General features: G+C 47.8%; 1 protein-coding gene across 1 annotated transcript; it reads right to left on the reverse strand.

The window, feature by feature from the left end:
- On the reverse strand, positions 1 to 27,839 carry LOC309416453 (serine/threonine-protein kinase PAK 3-like; the record flags this gene model as incomplete). The annotated part of the gene is made up of 12 exons (XM_082016000.1): positions 1 to 1,211; positions 2,367 to 2,504; positions 6,420 to 6,616; positions 7,057 to 7,156; positions 7,993 to 8,110; positions 8,870 to 8,982; positions 10,572 to 10,620; positions 13,070 to 13,133; positions 21,567 to 21,723; positions 22,039 to 22,170; positions 22,745 to 22,782; positions 27,755 to 27,839. The coding sequence occupies 12 exons, from the start codon at positions 27,837 to 27,839 to the stop codon at positions 1,119 to 1,121; spliced, it is 1,284 nt and encodes a 427-aa protein (XP_081872126.1). The 3' UTR covers positions 1 to 1,118.

Consider the following 27,839-nt stretch of genomic DNA (forward strand, 5'->3'; position numbering starts at 1 on the left):
TAGAGATGAGCCTGGGGGCGGCACGCCGATGTTTGAGGGATGGTGCTAGCGAGGTGCTGCAGTCTGCCAGCTCAGTGGAGGTAGGGAGCATGGAGAGCTGTGTGACAGCAAAGACGCAAGGGTTATTGATGTGTTAGAAACCACAGCAGAACTGCCCCTTTGGACTTCCGGAGGGCATACTGGAGTCACTGTGTTCAGCCAGCTGGGCAGAGGATAGGGAATCCCCCATATGATGCGTCCCGTCTGCCTGGTGGGCCTGTCCCAGGGAAGGCAGGGTGCAGTTCCAAGAGTCTCTCGCTTGCTCGCTCTCCCTGATAGCCTCAACCTAGTCACCTCCTCCCGCAGCTCGGTCACTACGTGGAAGATTTCCTCTCCCTGGGCGCACCTCCCACAGCTGTGCTCACTGCTGCCGTCCATCAGCATTGCATCCGTCCGTTGCCTCAGCCGAGGACACTGGGACGGACAGAGCGAGCGACAGTAGTTCAGTTGATGTATGAATGACAGTGGCAACACAAAGACTGGAACTAAACAAGAAGCCAAAGCCAAACAAGCCAATGGCCTAATCCAACAACAGCCCAAGCATCCTGCCTTCCTACTGCCAAAACAGGACGGTGGTTCATACCTTAAAGGCTACTTAGCCCTTTGCAGGACCAGGCCTAGACATGAAGACTACAGCGCTAAGCTGTTTTACAGGGTTTTTTCCTTTTTTTTTTTTTTTTTTTAACACTGGGTGGCTGTTGCTTCACTTGCTCTTTTGACTGTCACAATTTCAAAGTGAGTGTACAGCTTATTCACAGGGTGAGAAGGAAGGGGACCTTCCAACTGAATTTGCTTTCCCTTGGAAATGGCTGAGGCAGGCAAGCATTTGTGGTCGTTACCTCTCTGTCTTAAGCCCTGTTTCGTCTTCAAAATAAATTCAGGAGCCAGAAGGCAGGAAGAAGAGAAACGGTCATATTTTACTCCTTGAGGGGCTGGGTTGTTCTCCCTCCTACCACCATGACTGTGACCATTGGCTACTTTATCCATCCACCTGTCCCACAGCACAAGCGTTGAGGTTCTATAGAGTTTTATTCTCAGTTCTGCTCTGAGCTGGCATGGGAGAAAGCCGGCTTGAAGCACTAGTGGCTGCTGCCGTTCTTATTCGCTTCCTTTGCTTCCGTGATCAGCGGCGTCAGGCTGGAGAGAGGCTTGGCTAATTTTAGGAATGGATGCTGTGCAAAGGAAAAAAAGAAATGAACCATTACTTTCCAAACTCAGGTACTCACAGCCTCAAGCAGCATTTCTCTGGTTATGGGGAATACGCTGAAACAGGACTGAGGGGACCATCTGCACCTGCGTCTTCATGTCCAGTACCTTGCTATCACAGGCAAACAGGGTCCAAAATCCCATTAATCCCTTTATCAAGTTGTCTTCAGCGTGCTGGCATTTCTGCCCTGCCAGCACTCTGGGAATGCTGTTTGCTCTCCCAGGGCCTTGTTCCTTTCAGGAAACGCAAGTTACTTACTTAGGTTCCTGTTTTTTAAAGACATGGGCTATCTGAGTTGTCAGAAAAGAGCAGAGGCATAAACCGTTCCTTAGGGAACTCCAATAGCTCCAGGAAATGTTTATGCCAGGAGTATTTAGGCCCATGTGTTCTTCTGAAGGCCACGGAGGTACAGGTTTTCAGCACCAAGACAAGAGCAGGGACACCAGTGACAGAGCGCTGACGGACTCAGCTCTGGCTTGCAGCGAGAGCAGTGGCTACCATCCCATTTGCCACTATGTAGAGCTGAATATACTACCAAAATTCAACACAGGGCCGCAAAAATGATCAGAGGGACAGAACACCTCTCCTAGGAGGACAGGCTGAGAGACTTGGGGTTGTGCAGTCTGGAGAAGACGAGGCTCCGGAGAGACCTTTTTGCAGCCTTCCAGTACTTAAAGGGGGCTTCTAAAGAAAGATGGGGACAGGTTTTTTAGCAGGGTCTCTTGCAACAGGACAAGGGGTCATGGTTTTAAACGACAAGAGGGTAGATTCAGGCTGGATCTAAGGAAGAATTTTTTTGCAATGAGGTGGTGAAACACAGGTTGCCCGGAGAGGTGGTAGATGCCCCATCCCTGGGAACATTCCAGGCCAGGTTGGACGGGGCTCTGAGCAACCTGCTCTAGTCGAAGATGTCCCTGATCACTGTACGGGGGTTGGACTAGAGGACCTTTAAAGATCCCTTCCAACCCAAACCGTTCTATGATTCCACTTCTTTTCCTTTTGAAAAGCACCAAGACTGGAGACTAATATGAGGGGGTTCCGTCTCATGCCTTTGAGTTTAGCTGGTGAGAAAACCATTACATAGAACAGCTGTTCCGCTTGCAGCCGTGTCCCATTTTACCTGCAGAAGTTCCTTGGCAGACCCTCGCCTGTCCACATCCACCTCCAGGCAGCAGCTCAGAAAGTCGCGAAACACCGCGGACAATCGCTCAGGGTTCTGCAGCTCTGGTGTCCCGTTCGTAGCGATCAGATGCAGCGCCTAGAGAAAAAGGGAACATGAGACTCCACCTGTTTCCTTCATATCCATAACTGCCCAGATAGACCCCATTTTTTAAGGTTCAGTCTCCAGTGGCAGTTTCTTCCCTGGCAGGGGGTCAGACAGGATTTTTCTATAGCTACATAAAAAACCTTGAGGCAGCCACAGCTCTTCCAATATCAAAATGATCTTGCCTTGACAGCTGATTTCACGGACTGACCTGGTTAGTATGAACTACATCGGCAAAAGCACATTTTGCTTCTCCAAGTAGTGACAGGCTTGTGACAGTGACAGTTTACAGCCTCTTTTAAAGAGTGAATTTGGCCTAACGCTATTATTTCTGAGGATTACTACAGAAAATGCATCTCGGCGGGGCTCACTGTTCCCTAAAGTACAGCTTCCATAAAGCAAAGGTAGCCAAGTTTTTTGCTCTGCTCTTGATAAAAATGGTAACCAGATGGGAAAAAAGGAAATCCATCAGCTTAGTCCTTGGATAAAGAAACAGAAACATTGGGAACCTTTTTTTCAACACAGGCACATAAGTTGCATGCACAAATATCTTATGAAGAAAATGCATCTTTGGGCAGATGGGAGCCAAGCTGCAACAACGTCTTTCAGCAGTCTCCAAATTCCAGATCAGCGTCACTTATGTGTTAAGAAGAAAACGTTTAATGCTTGCTATCAGAAAAACGAGTAATTCCATCGCTATGGTAACACTCCGCTGCCTCAGAATTGGGAGTATTCACCTGTGTTAAGGGTTGAGTCCTCTGTGGATTCCCCTCCATGTTGTGCATAAATGTCCAGCTGCTCATCTGAATGCACAGTCATTCTGTGCACACAAGCCTAGCCAAACACTTGAAAATTCCAGCCTTTCTCCTCTTCAACAGCATCCAGCCGAAGCTAAGCTCAAGTTTCCTAAGCAAAGCCAAGGATGTTCACTGCCAAGCAGCTGACGGTGTTCATGCAGCTGAGCAAGTCTTCCTGATATTCCTCAGGCCAAGGGAGTACAACGTCATTTTGCAAAACACAGGGTGAGCAGTATCCAGTGTGGTTCGCTTGTAACCGAGGTCTAACATGCTGAGAAGCCAGCGAGATGAGTTCATTGCGCTTTTGCAAGATGTTATGTAGAAACGGAAGACAAACCTTTTGAACTATTCAGACATAAACTTCCAGAATACGTCTAAACTACACAGCAATAATGATAGAAATAGGCCGTGGGGTCTTCCATTAAAACGTCTGCCATTAGAACACAGCTCTGTTCTACTGGCACTTAACTAGACCGGGACCACATTGACTTTGCTATTGTCCTCTTAAATACAGAGGACAATTTCCAAGCCTAAAAAGGCAAAGAAACGATCCTAGAGTAAAAACAATAAAAGGAAGCTTCTTTCCTTTTCCCACAACATAAATGTCACAACATCAGTCTGGTCCTGTCCATCTGCAGCTGACCTCAGCCACCGGACACAGTGGTGAGCTGGAGTGCCTGTCCTCACTACGCTTCAATTGCGCTACCCGAGGGATGATACTTCTCCTGCGGGAAAGGACTACAGCACCAACGGCAGCTTTGGGGATTTTACTGCAGCCACATTCACCTGAGTGTGAAACAGGAGTGCCAGGACAAATGGAGCTCTTTTAGTTACTTGTTTCTTCTCAGAACATGAATCCCAAAGAAGAGTCATCTTCAGCTCGGTACGTCCCCTTTTCAATATTTCCACCAGAACAGGGAAAGGTCTACGGGAAGCTGAAGTACCTTCTCATCACATATCTTTTGGTCTCCTATGATATGCAGCTGGCAAAGAAAAGCAAGTACGGTACAAAGGAAAGGAGCGTTCGCAGTAGCTGCAAAGGGGCAATAAGCTCATTAATTTGTTTCACATGCCAAGAAACAAGAAAGGCTTCAGCAGACCATTACAGCTGCAGTCTGTGAAAGCAAGATCCTAAAGGTATCCAGGTCACCCAGATACGTGACAGAACAACATACAGATGATTAAGAAGCCTGAAACTGTAGAAGATGTGCAGCATTTGAAAAAAATGCTACAGTTTTGAGACAAATTGATGCGCTGTGGTTAAGAAATGAAAAAGAAATGCTTAAGGGTTTGTTTTGTTTCTGTGGTTTTCTGTTTGTTTTTTTTTTTAATTGAAATCAGGAGGAGGTCCAACCTGAATTTCAAAGGGTTTTTATCACACCAGTGTTTGTCCCCCAGGCCCTCGGCATGTGCCGGATGGAAGGAAATCATAGTGAGAGGAAACAAATACCATCACAGACACATCCAAGACACACATGGCTCGAAAATTGTTCATTCCTGTGAGTTCTGCATCAGCTGGAAAGAACGTGAGCAGCATGGGATGCGCCTGCTCTACACGTGGAAAACAACACTGCATCTACATGAAGACTGCTGCTAACTCTAGGACTAATGAGCCTTTCATGCCCTTACAATTTATTTAGGTGTTTAAGTAACGGAAGCTCCTGTGTGCCTTCCATTATTAAAACAATCCTTCATAAAAAACAAATCAATCCTGTCGGGGTTGATTGACCTTAATAAAACTAGCTGATAACTGGGGAACTTCAGGCAGTCCATCACAGGCTGTTCACTGTTCCTAGCTCAGGGGCAACAACCGCTGAAAAAGAGCCCAGGAAGCCAATGTGGATGGAAGCAACTTCAGGTGCCTGATTTTCATCTACCACAGTTTTACTAAGACACCTGAAGATGCCTTGAAGCTATAAGTGTCCAAGCTGATCGTATCTCCAGCAGGAGATGAGGCATATATGGAGAAAAAGAGCATCTCAAAGAATCTGGGTGAGGGCAGGAAGAGCTGAGTTTGGTCAGAGAGAAGAAATCCAGTGATCTTTCTAACAAACAGTTGACCTGAGGCTTCTCGAGGAGCCCTAATCAGCATTTGAGGTTAAGGAGGCAGGGAACCTTCAGCATCCCGACCAGTCACGCTAATGCTCTTCACGGGTTTTTGCTGCCTTATGCAAGGCAAATGCATTTTTTGCAAGGGTCTCCCAGGGAAGCAGGTGGAGTGTGGGCTCCTCTCTTTGCTTGGCTGGGGGTATTTCCTGACCATTCTCTTGTTTCTTCTTTCAGTCTGCAGTACGCAGTCGGGGTGCCACAGACCAGAGAGAGCACAGCCTTACTGCTATGAGAAAAGCTAAAGGTCAGGCTCTATTTTAATTCTAGCCTTAATAAGAATTGCGTATGTATACGCATAGAGCAAACTTAATTTCCTCCTGAATTCCTGCATCCTGTCAGGAATTAACTGTGCAGCATTGAGCTCTGTTTCAGCTCTCAGTCATGAGGTGTTATCTTGGCAGACATTCCTCCACTATGACACACTCCTTTGGTATAAGAACTGGTCATTTCATTTTAAGGAATTAGGACAAAACTGGAAACTTCAAAACATCAAAATACACTAGTGTACTACAAGTATCTGTGCCAAAACAGACTTGTAGAAATGCATTTGTTAAGAAGTGATTATGGCATTACTAGAACCAGTGACACTTCCTGAAAGGCGCAGGTGAGCAATCGGCACTGATCTGAGTTTGGAAAGACTTCTGCACGTACAGTTGAAATATTTTTCATAAAAATTCCCCAACTGGCGGATCTTGCTGCTGAAAAATTCTTGTCATTCAGAGATACAGCTCAAAGAGAGTTCTAAAAGCACATGAGAAATCTCAAGCGTGGTTGAGGGCAAAAATGACACATTTCTGAACAGTCTACATGTCACTTCTCTTTTAAGGTCCCCCTATTGACATAACGACAGCTACAATATATGCCGATATGCTCCAGCGACATATTTAGAAGCAGCCCTTGGTGGAACTAGTTCAAGCTGGTGTAACTGGGATTTTGTCTCATGGGAGACAAAACATGGGGCAGGTTAGAAAGACGGTGGTCTCTGGTTTTATTCGCACCTTACCCTGAGAGGATGAGCATTAACGTAAGGAGGTTCTCCTTGTGCCATTTCAATTGCCGTGATCCCAAGCGACCAGATGTCCACTTTGGGCCCGTATGCGTTTCCCGACACCACTTCTGGTGCCATCCAGTAAGGAGACCCGACCATCGTGCTCCGTTGACTCTGCTCAGGGGTGATCTGAGCACACAAGCCAAAATCAGCTGAGGAGAAAAACAAGTACTGTTAAAGGCAGCTTGATTTATGAAACCAAGCAAAAGAAATCCCTTCCAGATGCCTCAGAAGGCGTTGTTGAATCTATCTGGTAAAGCGGCCATGCTCTGTTTACTCAGTGCTCGAGCCAAGGAAATACTGAAGTGGCCACTTAAAAACCCCTCAAGTTTCATGCAGTGGCTTTTATTCACTTGAAGCTTTAGATTATTCTTTATTACTGCCCCTTCTGGAAGGGACCTACACAAACCAAAACCACTCTTTACACCTTTTTCCTTTCTGTACCTCTCTGGACGTTGGCACTGTGCTCTTAGCTCGCAGCAGTGGTCTGCCAGTGCACTACCACAGGCATCGCTTTTGGGTAACAGGCAGTCAGTCAAAAGCAGCCCCACACCACATCCTGGGAATGCTGCACCTGACCAAAGATACCTACTCAGTTTGACAGATCCATCCATTCCGAGGAGGATATTGTCGCTTTTGATGTCTCTGTGGATCACTTGGTTGGAATGAAGGCAATCCAGAGCTTGTAGGCACTCATAGATCAAAAAGAAACATGAGGGTAAAACTTACTTAGTGATCACACAAGAAAAGAAATGGCTCTAAAGGATTTAATTTCTAGTTGAATTGAGAGTAATGGCAGAGTATTGTGCTCTCAAGAGGAAGAGCTTGCTGCTTCAACACAGAGTAATAACTTCCTAAACGAAGGCGTAGTAGCTTTTGAAACAGAAATGTCAATTCTTGGCACAGACTGTCCCCTGAAAGCACGCACGGAATGACTGCTGCTGCAGGGAATGTGCTATCTCCACCCAGATGACAAACTATGGTTTGCCAAAAACCAAAAAGTCCCTTCCTTCGGTATAAGATGGATCACTTTTGAGTCGGAGGTCGCATGAGAAAGATTTTATTGTTAGGCTTGACGGCAGATCTGGAAATAGCGTGTTAGGCATTTTTCAGGAGCAACCACCGTTTTGGGTGGAGTGCTATTCTTTTAAGCCGAGGACTGGGATGAAGGAGCCCCTCTTTTTCTTTGTTGGCATTTTAAAATTCTGCCACCAGCATATTTGCTTGTACACGAAACGAATGCAGTACAGGCATGCTCCAGGCAAAGGTTTAGAGAGGCAAAGTTGAGAAGAGTAAAATGAAAAACAACAAAAAAAGAAATAGTACAATAAAATTCTATGAGTAAAACAACAGAGTGTAATAAGTGCAGCGATACTGGCAGGCAGTTCACTTAAGATGCTCTTTCTTCTCCGTATCATAAAAGCAACACAGAAACAAAGCTCTGAACATGAAACCTCTCATCTTCTTACCACCTGCTTAGAAGTACCATCCTGTCCCAGTAATGGGAAGCACAGGCGGGATCCCTTACCTCCCTACAGACAGCTGCTATCTGTCCTTCATCCATACATGTCTCCTCAAGAACATCATTTAAAGAGCCTCCAGCTAGGTATTCCATAACCACCCACAGTGTGTCACCGACGAGGTAGCTGAAAGAAGAAAACAATGGCACTGAGATGAGTGTGCACGGCTAAATTACCTCTGGAAAAAGGCTACAGCTGATTTTGTTTCCAAGTCATTCTTACATGAGGACAGGACAACATGAATAGACATTCCCTCTAGGCTATACAGGACTTAGAACCTGTGCGGTCTAAATGAGGAAGGCCCATAAGTGAACAATTAGAGGTCCGAGTTGGCAAGCAAGTGAAAAATTGAAGTTCAGTAATGGCAAAGATAAATCTTGGACCAGGAGGATGTGTACCAGTGAGGACAGGAATTGGTCAACAGTTTGGAAAACCTACCAGAAAATACATCCAGGAACAGGAGAAACAATTTAAAAAGTGGCAAATTACGTGTTTCTGCAAACAAGAACTTCACCTTCCTGATATCCACAGCAATGGAAAAGAGCAGGAACAGCCCAAAGGAAGTAATTTCGAGGAGGATTTACCAGCACTTATGATAAGACACAGAAAAGATGATCAACTTAAACAACCACAAAACCAATCAAGCCAACAACAAAACAACATGGAGGTAGGCTGAGATGGCTGTGCCAGGTCCTTGAAAACAGTCTTAAGCAATATATGCCAGAAAAGATTAATGCAGACAAAATGCAGTCTCCTCCCATACACTGGCTATGAGTAGATAAACAATAGAGGTCAATTTTCTGCCAGTGACCAAAGGGGTTTTAAAAAAGGTTTGGCTTGCAGCATGTAAATGAACATTCACGTGATCATACCAGAACTACTCACCTCTCTAAATAGTTCACAATATTGGAGCTCTTGTTTTCTCTCATGATGAGGATTTCGTTAACTATTAGCTCCTTTTTGGGCTGTTGTTGGAGATTAATTTGCTTTATGGCCACCTAAAACGACAGGGAAAGCCATTAACTTGAGTAGCCTGTTGCACAAGGTCCCAATGAACATGGAGCGCGTGTTTTTGGAATGACATAGCAGAGCTGTGCCAAACTGTCTTGGTATCAGACCAAAGAGCTCAGTAACTTATATTACAACACCCGATTTCTCTGCTAGCCTGGGTGCTAGTTACAGGACACACGGCCATATACATTTTGTCTTGTAAAATCTGTACAAATGCTCTTTAAACTATCAAGCACGCATCTCTAACAACACTCTCTGGACCGACATTCTTCTCAGATGGTCTTAGTTTACCACCACTATTATTGTTGATGCACAGTTTGCAAGCAGGAAGTGATTTTGTTACTGCCAAGATACACAAAAACTGCTGGTAATGCTTTAGTAATTGTACGATTTGTCATCATTATTTCAGCAACTGCTGTTACTCTTGACTTGACGGCATAACAGAGAGAAAACACAGACGTACATTACATTTCAAAAGCCATACTAAAACAATCATTAAGGTTACACACACAAAAAATACAGTCCTGGCTGTTGCCTTCGCAGGCGTGGCGACCTGGTTCAGGAACGGCACGGAGACCAACCCCAGGCCGCTCGGGCCATCAGCTCGCTGACACCAATGTGGTAGACGGCAAATGGCGTTTATTAGTGTGTGACACGGCGTTATATAGCTTAGGTTTATAACCTCACTTCCGTCTGCTTGCATCATAAATTAAACGCTATTGGCTTTCAGGAGAGGGGCCCTAACTTTCCGTACAGCGCGATATCTTCCGGCCGCCAGACCCTAGCTATCTACACCTGGCACTTCCTAGCTTCTTGAATCTTGATTTTGCAACTCGAAATACACATTCCTTAACACAGTTCAGACTGGCAATTACTTTGAGGGTTTCAAAAAAATAATCCATTCTATGTCATTTGATGGATACACCCCGGGTTCTAAGCAGGGCTAGACCTCTACCTAAGAGCAGTTATAAAGCGCCTCTATCTAGTCCTGCTCTCAACATGGCACGAAAGAGACCACCCCTCCGCTCCCATTCCTGGGTTTCTAGCCACATTTTCAGGCAGGGTTTGTATAGATTCAAGACCGCTTGCCTTGGAAAAGGAAAGGAATGTGAAGAGGCCACTTTAAACTGGTCACTACAGGGGCTGTCAAAGCTAACGCCGCTTTCCTTCAAGATTCGTTTCTCACCCTCCTGGCCCCCACTTCCCTGCGAGCACTTCACGGGCTGTAATGGGCTGTCACCGACACCAGACTTAAACACGACTGTTTGGTTTGGGAGAGATCTTTGCTCTTGATATACTTCTTCTACACTGACAGACATGAGAATGATTTCTAAACCAACACATTTACGCTGGCAATAAAAATGATACTGTTTTTATCAGTCCCAAAAGCTTGCTGGGATTTCTGAAGGCTGAAGACAGCAGATGATGCATTTTGCCAGCTGACACTAGCCTGTGCTTCAGAGGAACCGCCTTGGCAGTAAAGATCTACTGGCCACCCAAAAGCCCCATCCACCCTTCGCACCAGAGGGGAGAGCACTAAAGACCTGCAAAATCGGCTGGGACTGTGGACACTTACCTCTTGTCCTGTGGTGATGTCCATCGCCATGTAAACAGTTCCTGACGCCCTAAAAGCAAAACAGCAGCAAAGAAAGGAGCACTTTAGTCCCTAGGAGTGAAAGCAAGCCCAGACAGGAGATCGCTGCTGCCTGTAGGGTTTAAAAAACACCTTTGTTCACCCACTCCTTCAGGCAGCAGCGCACAGCGCAGCAGCCCACCAGCCCTCTGCCACGCAGGGTATCCAAGAGAAAACTTATGCCCAACGTGAAGAACAAGGGATGTCCAACATGAGGAAAGGATCCACACACAGCTTTCTCCAGCATAGCAAAGCAAGGAAACTATTCTCCAGCCATCCTACAAGGTCACAGCTAGAGCAGGTTAAGGCATGTTGTGCTCCAAACAGGGGATCCTTAGACAGCTTCTTTAGGTGTCAAGAGCCCTCAGCAGCTGCTTCTGTTAGGTGCACCGGACACGTGAAGGACTCTTCATGGTATCTGTATTTTCCTCCTGTGGCAGACACGGGTTGTGTTGTAGAGCCACCAGAAAGAAATGGTGCTCTCATCTGCGGACTAGGCAGTGTGGCGTTTTGTTTGCCATCTGCCTCTTGTTAAAAGAGGTTCTTCCCCTGTAATGATGTGAAGGGCCTGAAAGGCCACGGTCAGAGGAAACCCCTTTGGGTTTAAAGTAACTGCAGGCTTGTAAACCCCATTAGTGTTCCTTCTGAGCTAAGCACAGGTTTACACTGCCATCATGTCAAAGCTGACGTCTGCACGGGCAGTGAGGCAACGGAGAGCCAGTGAGGGAATTCTGAGAAGTGGGAACACCCATCCGGCAAGTGTCCCACTGACTGACAATGCCAAAATCAGTTTGCTCCTTTTCACCTGATCCCCTGGCTTGTTTGTGTACCTGCAGGCTGAAATATGTCTGAAGCACTGCTATCCAACAGGCACCAGGGACGATTTTTTTCTGGAGGATTTTTCCCCATCACTACAAATTGACCTGCAGCATGACAGTCACGAGCTGGTGACGGCAGCACGCTCACTGCTCTGTAAGAAGGGCGTGCCATCTTCAGGCTGCACTAAAAGCTGGAGGAAATCAGTTCAGAGACCCTTTCAGGCCAGATATTAGCCACTTCTCTTCCCACCAGCTGCTGAGGCACCTTTGTACAAGCTCACTCCTAGGATGGGCAAAACAAAAGACGGTGAGGGCGATGGTCATACTGTCACGGTCACACGTGCGTCACACGCATGTTTCTTCTGGCTCTCACTTCTTCAGTTGACACATATCTTTTGAGAGCCTGGCACAGCTCTAAGTGTCCACTGACATTTTACAAATGACAATGAGAACCAAACCTTCGGGTACAACGCAAGCGGCAATCCCAGAAAGGGTTTTTATACAACGAATGGAGCAGAAACACCTTCCCACAAGTGCCCCACCAAACAAGAAGTGTCTACGATAAAGCCTGCCAGAGAAAGAGCGTGAGTGCGTCTGGCTTTCTGCAGCATCTATCAGTTCTAGGTCAGCAACGTGCTACCCTGACTCCAAACCTCACAAGCAGTCACGGTTTCTTTACAAACACTAAGGTCACCTGCCTTAACAGGCAGGAAAACATCTCCTGATGTCAGTGAACAGCTTCTGTCAGACACTGACAGCAGCGTGATCCTGGTGCTACACAATGGCGCTGGCCCTCCCGGAACTACGACACAGCCACGGAAACTTTGACCGAGCAGGGAGTCTGTCTGTATTTAAAACGCAAGTCAGATACCTAATTTTGATGCCATTTCTTCTTGCCTCCTCACATCAGAACCATTTCAAATCAATCCTAGTTACAGTAAGCATGGTTGGGCTTCAAAGGGAAATAGCCTGATGGTTTTTTTTCTGTAAACTCCTAAAACCTGCAGGATCCACAAGTGGTCTGCCATCAGGCAGATGATGCATGTTCTCATCAAGTACTTTGTGCTTCAACTCTCTGTTTATTACTGAATTTTTGTTCTTTTCTGCCTCTGCTAGAAAAGAGAGCTTATTATTTAATCTCTGCGTTCTGTTGCTAAACTATGTGGTTATAATCCAGATCACTGAATATCTTTTTAGAGCAAAATATTCGAAAGAAATGGTATTGAGAACTGGTATCTATCTCACAACTAGCAGGTGCTAAGTTGCTCTTTTAGGCAACAAAGTTTTTTCGCCATTCTTTAGCGTGGCCAGATTATTTTGCGACATACAAAAAACTATTCCCCCTTCTCCCCCTAAGAACATAAGCAAATAGGGGCCACACACTTGAGGGACAGTAGACCTTGCCGGTCCTGCTCCTTGCTGCAGACAAGACATTGGCTCCACCAGGTTGTCTTTGGCCGTGCCTTCCGACCGCACTTATAAATTTGATCGGTACTGAGAGACAGGAGAATCTAAATCCAGGGTTGTCTGAACATGTCTGGAGCTTGCCCGACTTCACTCTTGATATTACACCAGCAAAATAGCTGGCCCATTTTTCGTGTCAGTAACTGTGGTCAGACTTACCCTTGGCCAATTTGCTCCAATTCAGTATATTTCTTCTTAGGATCTCCCATGCTCACAACGCTCCCTGAAAGAAACAAAATTAAAGATGCTCACTGCAAACTGGAGATACCAACTTCCAGCAGGTCAGAAATGCAGCTCCACTGTCTGGGCTTGTCAGTCGTTTGTAGCCACTTGGGCAACAACAACAACAACAACTTCGTCATACAGGCAGCTCCACAGCACAGACAGCCTCCACAAAGACGGATTTTCTACAGTCCTTTGGAGAGTTACCTTGACAGCAAACTAAGAGCATGGAGAAACATTCACAGCAGACAGGTATCAGAAAAGAACAAGCACCAATGCAAGTGTTTGTTGTCGAGAAACACTAACGAGCGCTGGAACAACAGAGCCTTTATTTCCTTAGGAATAAATACTCTGTGTGATTCAACGGAAGGTTTAATGCTACCAAAGATTACATGCACCTTGGGTTCTGGAATCAATTTTGATGAACAGGTGCCATTTTCAGAACAGGAAAAATACTGCAGTGTTTCCAGGAGGGGATCTTCTCAACCTTTCAGCAGTTTGCCGGAAGAATGCCTTTATGTTTTTAAAGAACAGCTTCTCATGTTCATTCACCAGGAATGATGGGGTTTTAAGAACTATCACCATCATCCACTCATTACCAGGCTAAGTTCTGAAGACCTTGCTTATGCCACTCTAAGAACCACACTGCTTGTCTGCAACCTGACTGGGATTGACACGCACTTGTCCTGCACTCTCAACACTGCACGCATGTTGATCTCCACAGAATCACAGAATGGTAGAGGTTGGAAGGGACCTCTGAAGATCATCTGGTCCAACCCCCCTGCCAAGGCAGGATCACCGAGGGCAGCTTGCACAGGAACGTGTCCAGTCGGGTTTGGAAGGTCTCCAGAGAAGGAGCCTCCAACAACCTCTCTGGGCAGCCTGTTCCAGTGCTCCATCACCCTCACAGTAAAGAAGTTTTTCCTCATGCTGAGGTGGGACTCCTGTGCTGCAGTTTATGCCCATTGCCCCTCGTCCTGTCACTGGGCACTACTGAAAAGAGACTGGCTCCATCCTCCTGACAGCCACCCTGCTGATATTGATAGACATTGTCCTGGTTTCAGCCAGGATAGAGCTGGTTTTCTTCACAGAAGCTAGTGTGAGACTGTGTTTTGGATTTGGGATGAGGAACTGTTGATAATGTGCTGATGTTTTGGGTTGTTGCTGAGCCGTCAAGGACAGTCCAGCTTCTTGTGCTGGCCAGCCAGCAAGCAGGCTGGGGGTGCACGGGGAGCTGGGAGGGGACACAGCCGGGACAGCTGACCCAGGCTGGCCAAAGAGATATTCCCTACCATCCGACGTCATGCCCAGTACATAAACTGGAGTTGGCTGGGGGGCGGAAATCGCTGCTCGGGGACGGGCTGTCGATCACGGGGTGGTGAGCAATTTCTGTATTGGGCCTCACTTGTTCTTGTACATTCCTTTGTTGGTATTATCATTATTGTTCCCTTCTTTCTTTCTGTCCTATTAAACCGTGTTTATCTCAACCCACGAGGTTTTTCCTAATTCTCTCCCCCGTCCCACTGTGGGAGGGAGAGTGAGCGAGCGGCTGCGTGGTGCTTAGTTGCCGGCTGGGGCTAAACCACGACAGTCCTTTTTGGTGCCCAACGTGGGGCCCGAGGCTTGAGATAATAACGGTTGCAGGTCACAGTATCAGTTTATTTGATTTGCATCATGCTCTCGTCTTTGCTGTACATGTTAAGGATCGGTGTTGGTTTCTGCGGGCTGCTGTACTCTGCAATGATTAGTAATGTCTCGCCTGTGAATTTTGTTTTTAGAGCACTGACCTTGAGCTTAATGTGGTATCATCTGAGCTCTGTACTAAAGCCGTTACTGTATTTTGGCTACAGTCTTGTGGAGACGATTAGCAATTATACTTCTGCCTCTGAAAGGTTTTTTATGGAGGAAATGCAGAGTGGTACCTTTGCTACCCTCTATCATAACATTTCCTCCTTCATCACAATAATTTTTCAGTATTTTGAACACCCTTGGCTGGTTAAAATACCTCTATTGCTACTTCTGGGGAACATTGTTTCGGTTTTGTCTAAGGTTGGCAAGCAATTTAAGAATATCACCCGGAGATCTGCCCCAAGGCTGGATAGTTATGAATGGCAGGGCGTGTGGAACAGCATGGGCAGATGCCTGGGGCGGTGGGCACCTCCGGTGTTTTGGAGCTTCACTCCCGAACAAGTGCAGAATCCTGATAAACTAGCAGAATATCTGGAAGAAGTATGCTGTCAGCCTGGCACCTCCAAGGAGACACAAATCATTGCCATGTGCTGGGGCCTGGCCCATGCCTACCGAACCCTATTTAACACTATGCAAAGGGGAGAGAGGCTCTCTGGGTCTGATGGCAATGTGGCAGGCACTGTGACTACTCCAACCCCTGTGGCAGGCACTTTCACTACTCCAACTCCCACGGCGGGCACTGTAGCTACTCAGACTGTTGCAGCTGAACCAGAGAACCAGCCCATCCCGGTATCAGTTGCCCCTGTACAAAAGAAGAAATCTTGGAAGCGGAAGTCAGCTCGTTTAGTAAGGGAGGAGGAAGATTCTGCTAAGAAGGAGCCAGAGGAAGAGAGTGAGGAGGCAGAGTGCTCTGAAGCAGGGCCATCACAAGCACGGAAGAGGGAAGAGAGCGAGTCATCACTTGAAGAGGAGGAAGAGGAAGAACTTATAAAAGAGACGGTAACTACCCGATCTCTATCCCTGAGTGAATTGCGAGATATGCGAAAGGATTTCAGCCGTCGTCCAGGTGAGCACATTGTCACCTGGCTGCTCCGATGCTGGGATAATGGGGCCAGTAGCCTGGAATTAGAGGGTAGGGAAGCCAAGCAGCTGGGATCCCTTTCTAGGGAAGGGGGCATTGACAAAGCAATTGGAAAAGGTGCACAAGTCCTCAGCCTCTGGAGACGACTCCTGTCGGGTGTGAAGGAAAGGTATCCCTTCAAGGAAGATGTTCTATGTCACCCAGGCAAGTGGACCACCATGGAGAAAGGTATCCAGTACCTGAGGGAGCTAGCGGTGCTGGAAGTGATTTATGGTGACTTGGACAATGGACAATCATCCAAAGATCCAGATGAAGTCAATTGCACGCAACCTATGTGGCGGAAGTTTGTACGGAGTGCACCATCATCATATGCCAACTCATTAGCAGTAATGGCCTGGAAGGACGGAGAGAGACCAACGGTGGATGAATTGGCTGGCCAACTCCGGCAATACGAAGAAAGTCTCTCTTCCTCCCTACGGGCCTGCGTCTCTGCTATAGAGAAACTGTCCCGAGAGTTCCGGCAATTCAAAGAGGATATGCCCTACCCTCCACCCGTACGGACCAGTGTCTCAGCCATTAGGAGTAAGCGCTCTTCTGTTCAAGAGAGAAGATACAGAGGATACACACCACGAGCCACCCTGTGGTTTCAATTGCGTGACTACGGAGAGGACATGAGGAGGTGGGATGGAAAACCTACCTCGACCCTAGAGGCACGAGTACGCGAGCTGCAAGGAAAAACAATTACAAAAGGGGGTTCAGGTTCCTCGAGGAAAATCGTCGCTCCACTTTCCAGTGGGCAGCTTCCCAGAAAGAATAGAAGAGCTGATCTCACCTCTGATCCTCTTGAAGGGACTTCTGATTCCTATTTACAAGAAGTGGGTAACGACTACTATGAGCAGGATTAGAGGGGCCCTGCCTCCAGCCAGGCGGAGGAGAGGGACAACCGAGTTTATTGGACAGTGTGGATTAGATGGCCTGGCACATCAGACCCACAGGAATATAAGGCTTTAGTGGACACCGGTGCACAATGTACCCTGATGCCATCAAGCCATATAGGGGCAGAACCCATCTGTATTTCCAGAGTGACAGGGGGATCCCAACAGCTGACTGTGCTGGAGGCCAAAGTGAGCCTAACTGGGAATGAGTGGCAGAAGCACCCCATTGTGACTGGCCCGGAGGCTCCATGCATCCTGGGCATAGACTACCTCAGCAGAGGGTATTTCAAGGACCCAAAAGGGTACCGGTGGGCTTTTGGTATAGCTGCCTTGGAGACAGAAGAAATTAAACAGCTGTCCACCTTGCCTGGTCTCTCAGAGGACCCTTCTGTGGTGGGGTTGCTCAGGGTCAAAGAACAACAGGTGCCGATCGCTACCACAACAGTGCACCGGTGGCAATATCACACCAACAGAGACTCCCTGATCCCCATCCATGAGCTGATTCGTCGGCTGGAGAGCCAAGGAGTGATCAGCAAGACTCGCTCACCCTTTAACAGCCCCATATGGCCAGTGCGAAAGTCTAATGGAGAGTGGAGACTGACAGTAGACTATCGTGGCCTGAATGAAGTCACGCCGCCATTGAGCGCTGCCGTGCCGGACATGCTAGAACTTCAATATGAACTGGAGTCAAAGGCAGCCAAGTGGTACGCCACCATTGATATTGCTAACGCATTTTTCTCGATCCCTTTGGCGGCAGAGTGCAGGCCACAGTTTGCTTTCACTTGGAGGGGTGTCCAATACACCTGGAATCGACTTCCCCAGGGGTGGAAACACAGACCTACCATTTGCCATGGGCTGATACAAACTGCACTGGAACAGGGTGAAGCTCCAGAGCATCTGCAATACATTGATGACATCATCGTATGGGGCAACACAGCAGAAGAAGTTTTCGAGAAAGGGAAGAAAATAATTCAAGTCCTTCTGAAAGCTGGTTTTGCTATAAAACAAAGTAAAGTCAAGGGACCTGCACAAGAGATCCAGTTTTTAGGAATAAAATGGCAAGATGGACGTCAACAGATCCCAACGGATGTGATCAACAAAATAACAGCTATGTCTCCACCAACTAGCAAAAAAGAAACACAAGCATTTCTGGGTGTTGTGGGTTTCTGGAGAATGCATATTCCAAATTACAGTCTGATTGTAAGCCCTCTTTATCAAGTGACCCGGAAGAAGAACGATTTTAAATGGGGCCCTGAGCAACGACAAGCCTTCGAACAAATCAAACAGGAGATAGTTCATGCCGTAGCCCTCGGGCCAGTCCGGGCAGGACAAGATGTTAAAAATGTGCTCTACACGGCAGCCGGGGAGAATGGCCCTACCTGGAGTCTCTGGCAGAAGGCACCAGGAGAGACTCGAGGTCGACCTCTAGGGTTTTGGAGTCGAGGATATAGGGGATCTGAGTTCCGCTATACTCCAACTGAAAAGGAGATATTGGCGGCATATGAAGGAGTTCGAGCTGCCTCAGAAGTGGTTGGTACTGAAGCACAGCTCCTCCTGGCACCCCGACTGCCGGTGCTGGGCTGGATGTTCAAAGGGAGGGTCCCCTCTACGCATCATGCGACTGATGCTACGTGGAGTAAGTGGGTCGCGCTTATTACACAGCGGGCTCGAATAGGAAATCTTAATCGCCCGGGAATCTTGGAAGTGATCATGGACTGGCCAGAAGGCAAAGATTTTGGAATATCACCGGAAGAGGAGGTGGCGCGTGCTGAAGAGGCTCCACCATATAATGAACTGCCAGAGAACGAAAGGCAATATGCCCTGTTTACTGATGGGTCCTGTCGTATTGTAGGCAAACATCGAAGGTGGAAAGCTGCTGTATGGAGCCCTATACGACGAGTTGCAGAAGTGGCTGAAGGACAAGGTGAATCAAGTCAGTTTGCGGAGGTGAAAGCCATCCAGCTGGCTTTAGATATTGTTGAACGAGAAAAATGGCCAGTACTCTATCTTTATACTGACTCATGGATGGTGGCAAATGCTCTATGGGGGTGGCTGCAGCAATGGAAGCAGAGCAACTGGCAACGCAGAGGCAAGCCCATCTGGGCTGCTGAATTGTGGCAAGATATTGCTGCCCGACTAGAGAATCTCGTCATAAAAGGACGTCACGTAGATGCTCACGTACCCAAGAGTCGGGCCACCGAAGAACATCAAAACAACCATCAGGTGGATCAGGCTGCTAAGATTGAAGTGGCTCGGGTAGATCTGGACTGGCAACATAAGGGTGAATTATTTATAGCTCGGTGGGCCCATGACACCTCAGGCCATCAGGGAAGAGATGCAACATATAGATGGGCTCGGGATCGAGGGGTAGACCTGACCATGGATGCTGTTGCACAGGTTATCCATGAATGTGAAACGTGTGCTGCGATCAAACAAGCCAAGCGGTTAAAGCCCCTCTGGTATGAAGGACGATGGTTGAAATATAAATATGGGGAGGCCTGGCAGATTGACTATATCACACTTCCACAAACTCGCCAAGGCAAGCGCTATGTGCTTACCATGGTGGAAGCAACCACCGGATGGCTGGAAACATACCCTGTGCCCCATGCCACCGCCCGGAACACTATCCTGGGCCTTGAAAAGCAAGTCTTATGGCGACATGGCACCCCCGAAAGAATTGAGTCAGACAATGGGACTCATTTCCGAAACAACCTCATAGACGCCTGGGCCAAAGAGCACGGCATTGAGTGGGTGTATCATATCCCCTATCATGCACCAGCTTCCGGAAAAATTGAACGATACAACGGACTGTTAAAGACTACACTGAGAGCAATGGGTGACGGGACATTCAAACATTGGGATAAACATTTAGCCAAAGCCACCTGGTTAGTCAACACTAGGGGATCTACTAATAGAGCCGGCCCTGCCCAATCAAAACTTCTACGTACTGTAGAAGGGGATAAAGTCCCTGTGGTGCATGTGAGAAACATGCTGGGGAAGAGAGTCTGGGTTACTCCTGCATTAGGAAAAGGCAAACCCGTTCGTGGGATTGCCTTTGCCCAGGGACCTGGGTGCACTTGGTGGGTAATGCGGAAGGATGGGGAAGTCCGATGTGTACCTCAAGGAGACTTGATTTTGGGTGAAAACAGTCAATGATTTGAATTGTATTATGTTAATTGTTCAGTATGACATTACTACTATGGTTGCTATCTACCATATCAATGGTATTATAGTAAGAATCACCCAGACTGATGAAGAAACCAAGCAACGTGCAGCAGTGATGAAACCAGAACTGGCTTCAGCAGCTTGCGCCCAACAAATCCCTCGAGATCGACATCTTCGACCTGCAGATCATGGACATGGACCGTGCCAGATGACAATCCAACACCACATACCATCTCCCCTGCCCTGAGAGACTGCTATGATGGATGAAGCCCAGAGTCATGGACTGACTGAACTCCATAGACATTTTAAAGTGATGGCCCATGGACTAAGAGAGTGATATCTGTGTGTATATATTAAAAGACAGGAAGAGTAATAATGAATAATTGGAATGTATTGAAAAGTATAGGACCTGGGCATGAGGTAAATGGTATGGAATAAGGGGTGGATACTGTCCTGGTTTCAGCCAGGATAGAGCTGGTTTTCCTCACAGAAGCTAGTGTGAGACTGTGTTTTGGATTTGGGATGAGGAACTGTTGATAATGTGCTGATGTTTTGGGTTGTTGCTGAGCCGTCAAGGACAGTCCAGCTTCTTGTGCTGGCCAGCCAGCAAGCAGGCTGGGGGTGCACGGGGAGCTGGGAGGGGACACAGCCGGGACAGCTGACCCAGGCTGGCCAAAGAGATATTCCCTACCATCCGACGTCATGCCCAGTACATAAACTGGAGTTGGCCGGGGGGCGGAAATCGCTGCTCGGGGACGGGCTGTCGATCACGGGGTGGTGAGCAATTTCTGTATTGGGCCTCACTTGTTCTTGTACATTCCTTTGTTGGTATTATCATTGTTGTTCCCTTCTTTCTTTCTGTCCTATTAAACCGTGTTTATCTCAACCCACGAGGTTTTTCCTAATTCTCTCCCCCGTCCCACTGTGGGAGGGAGAGTGAGCGAGCGGCTGCGTGGTGCTTAGTTGCCGGCTGGGGCTAAACCACGACAACATTGAAAAGGTCCCCTCTCAGTCTTCTCTTCTCCAGACTAAACAGCCCCAGGTCTCTCAGCCTTTCCTCATACAAGAGATGTTCCAGTCCCTTAATCATCCTCGTAGCCCTCCGTTGGACTCGCTCCAGGAGTTCCCTGTCTCTCTTGAACTGGGGAGCCCACAACCGGACGCAATAGTCCAGATGAGGCCTCACCAGCGCAGAGTAGACGGGGAGGATAACCTCTCTCGACCTGCTGGCCACACTCTTCTTAATGCACCCCAGGATACCATTGGCCCTCTTGGCCACCAGGGCACAGTGCTGTCCCATGGATAACTTACTGTCTGCCAATATTATGCTTATTCACAAATAAGCACAGCCGTGGTGGACAGCACGAACAGCATTATTCCTCAGGCTGCCGCGTTACACAGGCAGCTGCACAAACGAGATGCTGATCATTCCAGCAGTAAGGCTCAGAAGCCAGGCCAGATGGGGTGCTGCCGCCTCCCGGCAGCTCTGCGCTGCAGCAGCGGGAAGGCAGGGCCGGCACATCTGGCACAGGGCATGGGACAGAAAGAAATACCGAATACGTACTCAGTTTCTCTAGGATCTCCTCATCTGTCAGCCCAGATTTTGTCTCCTGCCCGTCTGTGTTTCTGGACAAAGCGTTTGATTGTCCACATTGCAGAGTGGTGGCCACTTTAGCTGGTGCCAGCGCAGCGGCAGGTTCAGTTACAGAGCATGAGTAGATCTGTGACAAGAAAAGGCTTTGTATCAGAAAGCTGGCTTGCAGAGATGCCCCTAAGGTCATATTGCAAATGCAAATGCTTACGAAGATGCCTCTTCTCTGCTACTAAGATAAATTCACGGACCCTATCAGAATCACAGGAAACTCATGACTAAATGGGAAAGTTCAAACCCGATTGTCGGGGTGTCAGTGGCCTGGGTGAAGCACTGTCATGGTAGGACTGCGGCCCGCAGAGTCTTCACCCGCAAGTGCTGTCTGACCAGAAACATGCAGCTCTGAATTACCCCAAATACAGTGCTATCCAACGCTGGGACTTACTGGTTTTGTATGTTCAGGCCAGGGTGCGGGAACAGGGGGAGGTTCAATGCCTTCTTCCTCCTCCTCATGACCGTCATCCGCTTCTTCAGAAACAGGCAGAGCTGGTGGGGGTTCACATGCTGGTTTTGTGCCCTGTGGACAGACGGGAGCATGAGCGACAGTCACCACTTTGGCACTTGGGAGCTTTGACAATTACACACCACTTGGGTCTGCTCAGACAGCTTCAGGAACCAATCTGGACATGCCTGTAGTCCTACAGGCCCCGGTGCTAAGTAACACATGGCACAGCACAATTTAAAGGTTACAAATGACCCTGCTGTTTTGTTAAGTTGTCTTGACGTTTTTCATTCTTGCTGAAAACAACTTATCCATGCCCATGCTTAGTCAAAGTCCAATTTTACAAAATGTCATGCTTGGATATATCGCTAGAAGTCACATCTAGTTGCTGGTTCATTGCTTTGGCATTGTATCTACAGTCATGGTAACAGTTAATTAAGCTAACAGGTATCTACTTATTCGAACGTGGTTAAATACAAGGGTTTAAGAACCCTCCTATTTAACCCCAACCTTTGCTGCTGCTGCAAAGACGCTACGGTTGACTTTCCTTCAGCCTGCAAGGCTGGCACTCTGTCACAAAAGGCAAATCTCACAGCTTGCTCCACCATTCTTAAATGCTAGGAAAGCTAAAGGTTACTTTCACACTCACCGAAGGATGGACTTCTACGTATCCACGGGCGATTTTACCTGCAATGCGCAAAGGAAAATTAACCAGACGCTGTTATAAAAATGCCTTTTGTGGGGAAACCCACAGAACAAGGAAATCCAAAGAGACGACATGTTTCTTTCACAACATCCCTCCAGGAGCAACAGCTATTTTACACAGAGAGGAGGGTAACAGGACAATAGAAAATTCTACACTTTCTTGTGTCTCTTTTTTGCCCTGTTTTGCCAGTAACTAAAAGAATTGGAAACTTATTCAAGAAAATGCAGATTGGTCTTTAACTGTCAATGCTTCTGTTCCCCCATTAAAGCTTGCCAAAATTCCACCTTAGCTGTGCCACTTCTATTCTGACAAACCACAGTCACAGCTCCTGAGTTCAGGAGCGTACACAAAGTGTTTTGAATTTTGCATTTCACCACAAAACTAATTGCTTTTTTAGCAAACATTAAGTGTCAACTTAGACAGTCAAACCTCTTCATTATGCAAATTAAAGAAAAAAAGATGCTTTCCCTCAAAAGAAGAGAAACAGTAATAAATTCTGGAGATTAACCTCACAGTTTCTCTCTCACAGAAGCTCTCCCAGTCCACATTTTAGCAGTTGCACTGGTTGAACCAGCAAACTGAGGAAATTGCAGACCCCACTGCCACACACTACCAGGCATGGGGAACTGAACCACTGCAGGTAAATCTCTCCAAAAGCTGTCCACACCCGGTGGGATAGAGACACCCCCTTATTAGCTGAAGCTGTTGACAGAAGCTTTACCAAAGTAATGGTATCTTACTGGCATTTTTGTTCAAAAATCAACTCCGTTATTAAGGAACAGCCAAAGAACACATCGATACAGAAGCCAACTAGTAGTAAAAACCTCCACTTACTTGCTACATGTGTGGCCAGCCAGGGTCTGTCTGGCAAATACAATACAGAAAAAGCCAAAGAAAAGAAAACACGAACTGCAGCACAGACTTGCTCTCTCATTTTTGCAACGATTCGTCACAATTTTGCAGACTCTAGGCATCCAGGAGGATAAAGGACTTCCCCATCACATCTGCAGGCTCTTGGACGGGAATGCCCACACCACGAGGGTCTTCCTGGAGTGAGCCTGCTATGGAGATTGCTCGGGACACTTATGCCTGCCTTCTCGCCCTCTGTGACACCGTTCCTGTTACATCACAATGGCAGCCGTTCTGGGTTGGTTTGTGAGTTTATGCACAGCAACCTCGTCCTCTGCATGGGGTTTACGTGGCAAGGTTGTGGCAGCAGGGCTGCAGGGGTGGCTTCTGTGAGAAGCTGCTAGAAGCTTCCCCTGTGTCCCATAGAGCCCGTGCCCGCTGGCTCCAAGACGGACCCACCACTGGCCAAGGCCAAGCCAGGCAGCGACGGGGGCAGCACCTCTGGGATAACATATTTCAGAAGGGGACAAAACCGGCACGTGGCATTTGCAGCCGGAGAGAGGAGAACATGTGAAAAGAGCTCTGCAGACACCAAGGTCAGTGCGGAAGGAGGGGCAGGAGGTGCTCCAGGCGCCGCAGCAGAGGTTCCCCTGCAGCCCCTGGTGAAGACCATGGTGAGACAGGCTGTGCCCCTGCAGCCATGCAGCTCCACGCTGGAGCAGATGTCCACCTGCAGCCTGGGGAGGACCCCACGCTGGGGCAGGGGGATGCCCGAAGGAGGCCGTGACCCCGTGGCAGGCCCGTGCTGGAGCAGCCTGTTTCTGGAGGGTGGCACCCCGTGGCTGGGGCCCAGGCTGGAGCCTGCCTGAGGATGCCGACACAGTCTCACGTAGCCTGACGTGATCCTGCCCTGCTGTGCCAGCCTGCAAGAGTTAGAGGAACTGGATTGTCCGGTCTCCAAGCCAAGGGCCGTACGCTTTCAGGACCTGGTTAACGTTTTGTAGTTTCATCTCACTCAAACCTATAGCGTAAGAGGAAGCTTTCCTTCTGTTTCTCTATGGTGGGTCTCCACTACAAAAGAACCCTTCAGTCCAGAAGAATATGCCCAGAGGTCTCTGGGACTCCCTCGTAACTGACTGGAAGAAGGGACGTGAGATGAGAAAGTGTACCCTCCTGCTCACACTGCTGAGCTTAACCAGCCCCCAGACAGGGATCCCCATGGGACCCTGCAGTACTAAACCAACCACTGCCGTAACCCTGGGCTGGGCTGGGCAGCAGGAAAAACACCGTGTTGTCGGTGTCTGGCAGGTGCTATTTTCAGCTTGTTAGTGGAACTGTGTACCTATCCAAACAGGTATCACAAGTTCATGGAAGCTCTTGTTAGAAAAGAATAAAGAAAAAGACTGCAGAACAAATATTTTGAAAAAGAATTCTCGTAGTAAGTTTCAGTGGATTATGCTGCTAAGTTTTATATGATTTGATACTGTGACTTATCTCGGCATTGTTAGTGAATGTGATTGCTGCTATTTTGTATTGGATAAATTGCCATCTTTAAGTGACAGGAAGCACAAAATCATGGACTATATCACTACACCAGAATCCTTGATACTCTATCCCTTTAGTCATGTAAACCGTTGACCAAATCTGGGACTAGGAGTGGATTCAGTCGCACCTAGACTCCCCTCTGAAAAGGACTTTAGAAAGCATGGGGGTCCACCCTGATCCTCGTGACTCAACGGGAGGGCATTCCTTTACTTTCCTTACCTAACCTTAGTCATAAACCGTTGACCAAGTCCAGGACTAGGGGTGGATTTCGGTCCACTCTGAGCCTCGTGTCTCAAGAGGAGGGTCTCCCCTAGTTTCTCTCCTCAAGATACACATTAACTCGATCCGATAGACACGTAAATCATTCCAGTTTAATTGTAATCTGGCTTCTCTCTGCATAGCTTTTCCACGTTGAATATGGAATAGAGTGGACCTTGCCAGCAACTTCTGTTAATTCGCGCTTTTTACAAATCTAGATTAAAATCATTCGCTTTCTGGTATCTTCGGCAGTGATTCTTTAAGCAGCCTAAATTATCCATCCGTGACAGCCCAGGACGAAGGGAGGGGTGCCAGGAAGGTGTTTTAAGATTTCATCATATTTCCCATTATCCTACTCTGATTTTGATTGGCAAGAACTTAAACAAATTTCCCCAAGTTGAGTCTGTTTTGCCCGTGATGGGAATTGCTGAATGATCTCTCCCTGTCCTTATCTCAAGCCACAGGCTTGTCCTTATATTTTCTCTCCCCTGTCCAGCTGAGGAGGGGGAGTGACAGAGCAGCTTTGGTGGGCACCTGGCGTCTAGCCAAGGTCAGCCCACCACATCTTCTCTACAGCTAATGCAAGAAATCCTTGAAAATTCCCCTCTATCACAAAACACCACAAAAAAATCCTCAGGGTCCATAACCTGTTGCTCAAAGGATCCAAGAATAACTCATAAAACGCACAAAACAAGTATACCCTGTACCCCAATCTGAACAGCGTGAAGGAGCAAGGATGCAAAGAAACAAAAGTAAACATGACCTTTGGCCACTAATGCTTCTCCGGAAAAATGGTCATGATTGCTCCATCTACTGTCTGCTTTAGTTGTAAAAACAAGCAAGAGAAGAAAAGTCACAGTTTCAATGCCATTTAGGGGACAAAAGCAGAAAGAGAATTCATTTCAGGAGTATTCCACAAGGTGGAAGTTTTTAAGGCTGCTGCTTGACCATCTCATTTTTGAACGTGGGTCTGACTCATTTTGGGGCCTGACACTACCTCTTTCGCAGTGAGATGTCAACTTACCTCCTGACAGGGAGGCGATTCGAGACAGTCAGCACGGCTTCACCTAGGACAAGTCCTGCCTGACCAACCTACTGGCCTTCTGTGATGCAGCGACCACATTAGTGGGCAAGGGAAGAGCAACCGACGTCGTCTATCCAGAGTTCTGTAAGGCCTTTGAGACAGTCCCCCACAACAGCCTTCTCTCTAAGTTGGAGAGAGAGAGATTTGATGGGCTGTGGACTGTGCTGAGTGGTGCGGTTGACACGCCTGAGCGATGGGATGCCGTCCAGAGGGACCTGGATAAGCTCAAGGAATGGGCTCATGTGAACCTCTAAGGTTCAGCATGGCCAAGTGCAGGGTCCTGACACAGTACTCCAGCTGGGGTCTTGCCACAGCGGAGTGGAGGGGCAGAGTTCATGTACTTCACGGCATCCTTCGAATTTATGAAGGACTATCAACAGAGATGGGGTTGTCCATGAGCATGAGAACCACATGAAGTCTAAAAGTCAGCAAAAGCACCTGCTCCAAAGCGTGGCAGCCTCCTGTCACACCGGAGGCAGCTCTACCTTCCACTGTCTCCAGATGTCAGGGCTCCGGTGGGTCACTCTTGGGGTAGCAGCAGGAACACTTTGGCACAGGTAAAAAGCGTTCCCAGAGCTTCCTGCAAGCATTTGCACAGCTCACAGCCCAGGACAGCCGTGCCTGTGACGGCCACACCGTTTTTACCCTGCCTCCCCAGAACAAGGACAACATTCTGGACATCTCACTCCTGGGCAGAAAGCCCAGAGACTTCCTTTAATGACAGAAATCCAAAGAGCTACAAGAAGCTTTTTAAATCAAGTACAGCCAATAAAAAGCAGACAAACCCACCAAAAATGACGGGTAATCCTCTGAGGCACTACTGAGGAAGAAAAGCTCTCCCGTTAAGTCCACTGCCCCTCACAAAACAGACAAGTGGCTTAAAGAGATGCCTTCAAAGAAACTGCAGATGGAAGAGAACCCTGGTAACTCTAGTACAAGAAACTGCCCAACCTGCTGTAGACATATTAGACCAGAAAAGTGGCTTACAAGACACAAAACACAGTACAATCCACCAGAGCAGCAAAAAAGTCAACCAGAAGAAACATCGTACACAAACCAAAGGTGCCTGTCCAACCACTAAAAAGACAAGCTGAAAAAGGACTCTCCACAAAAAAAGGCTACACAGAACACAACGCAAGGCAGAAATAACCTAACCCCAGGAACCCAGGGCAACAAACCCAGATTCTGTCCATAGCAAGAACACGCTTTAATCCTACCTCGCTGAAACTCTGGCATGCCATAACCCTGCCACCCCATCAACCTAGCAAACTGTAGCCCTAGCTTCCCATAACCCTCGCCCAT

The sequence above is a fragment of the Phaethon aethereus genome (assembly GCF_964289735.1).
Source record: "Phaethon aethereus genome assembly, contig: HAP1_SCAFFOLD_108, whole genome shotgun sequence".
NCBI classification, from domain to species: domain Eukaryota; kingdom Metazoa; phylum Chordata; class Aves; order Phaethontiformes; family Phaethontidae; genus Phaethon; species Phaethon aethereus.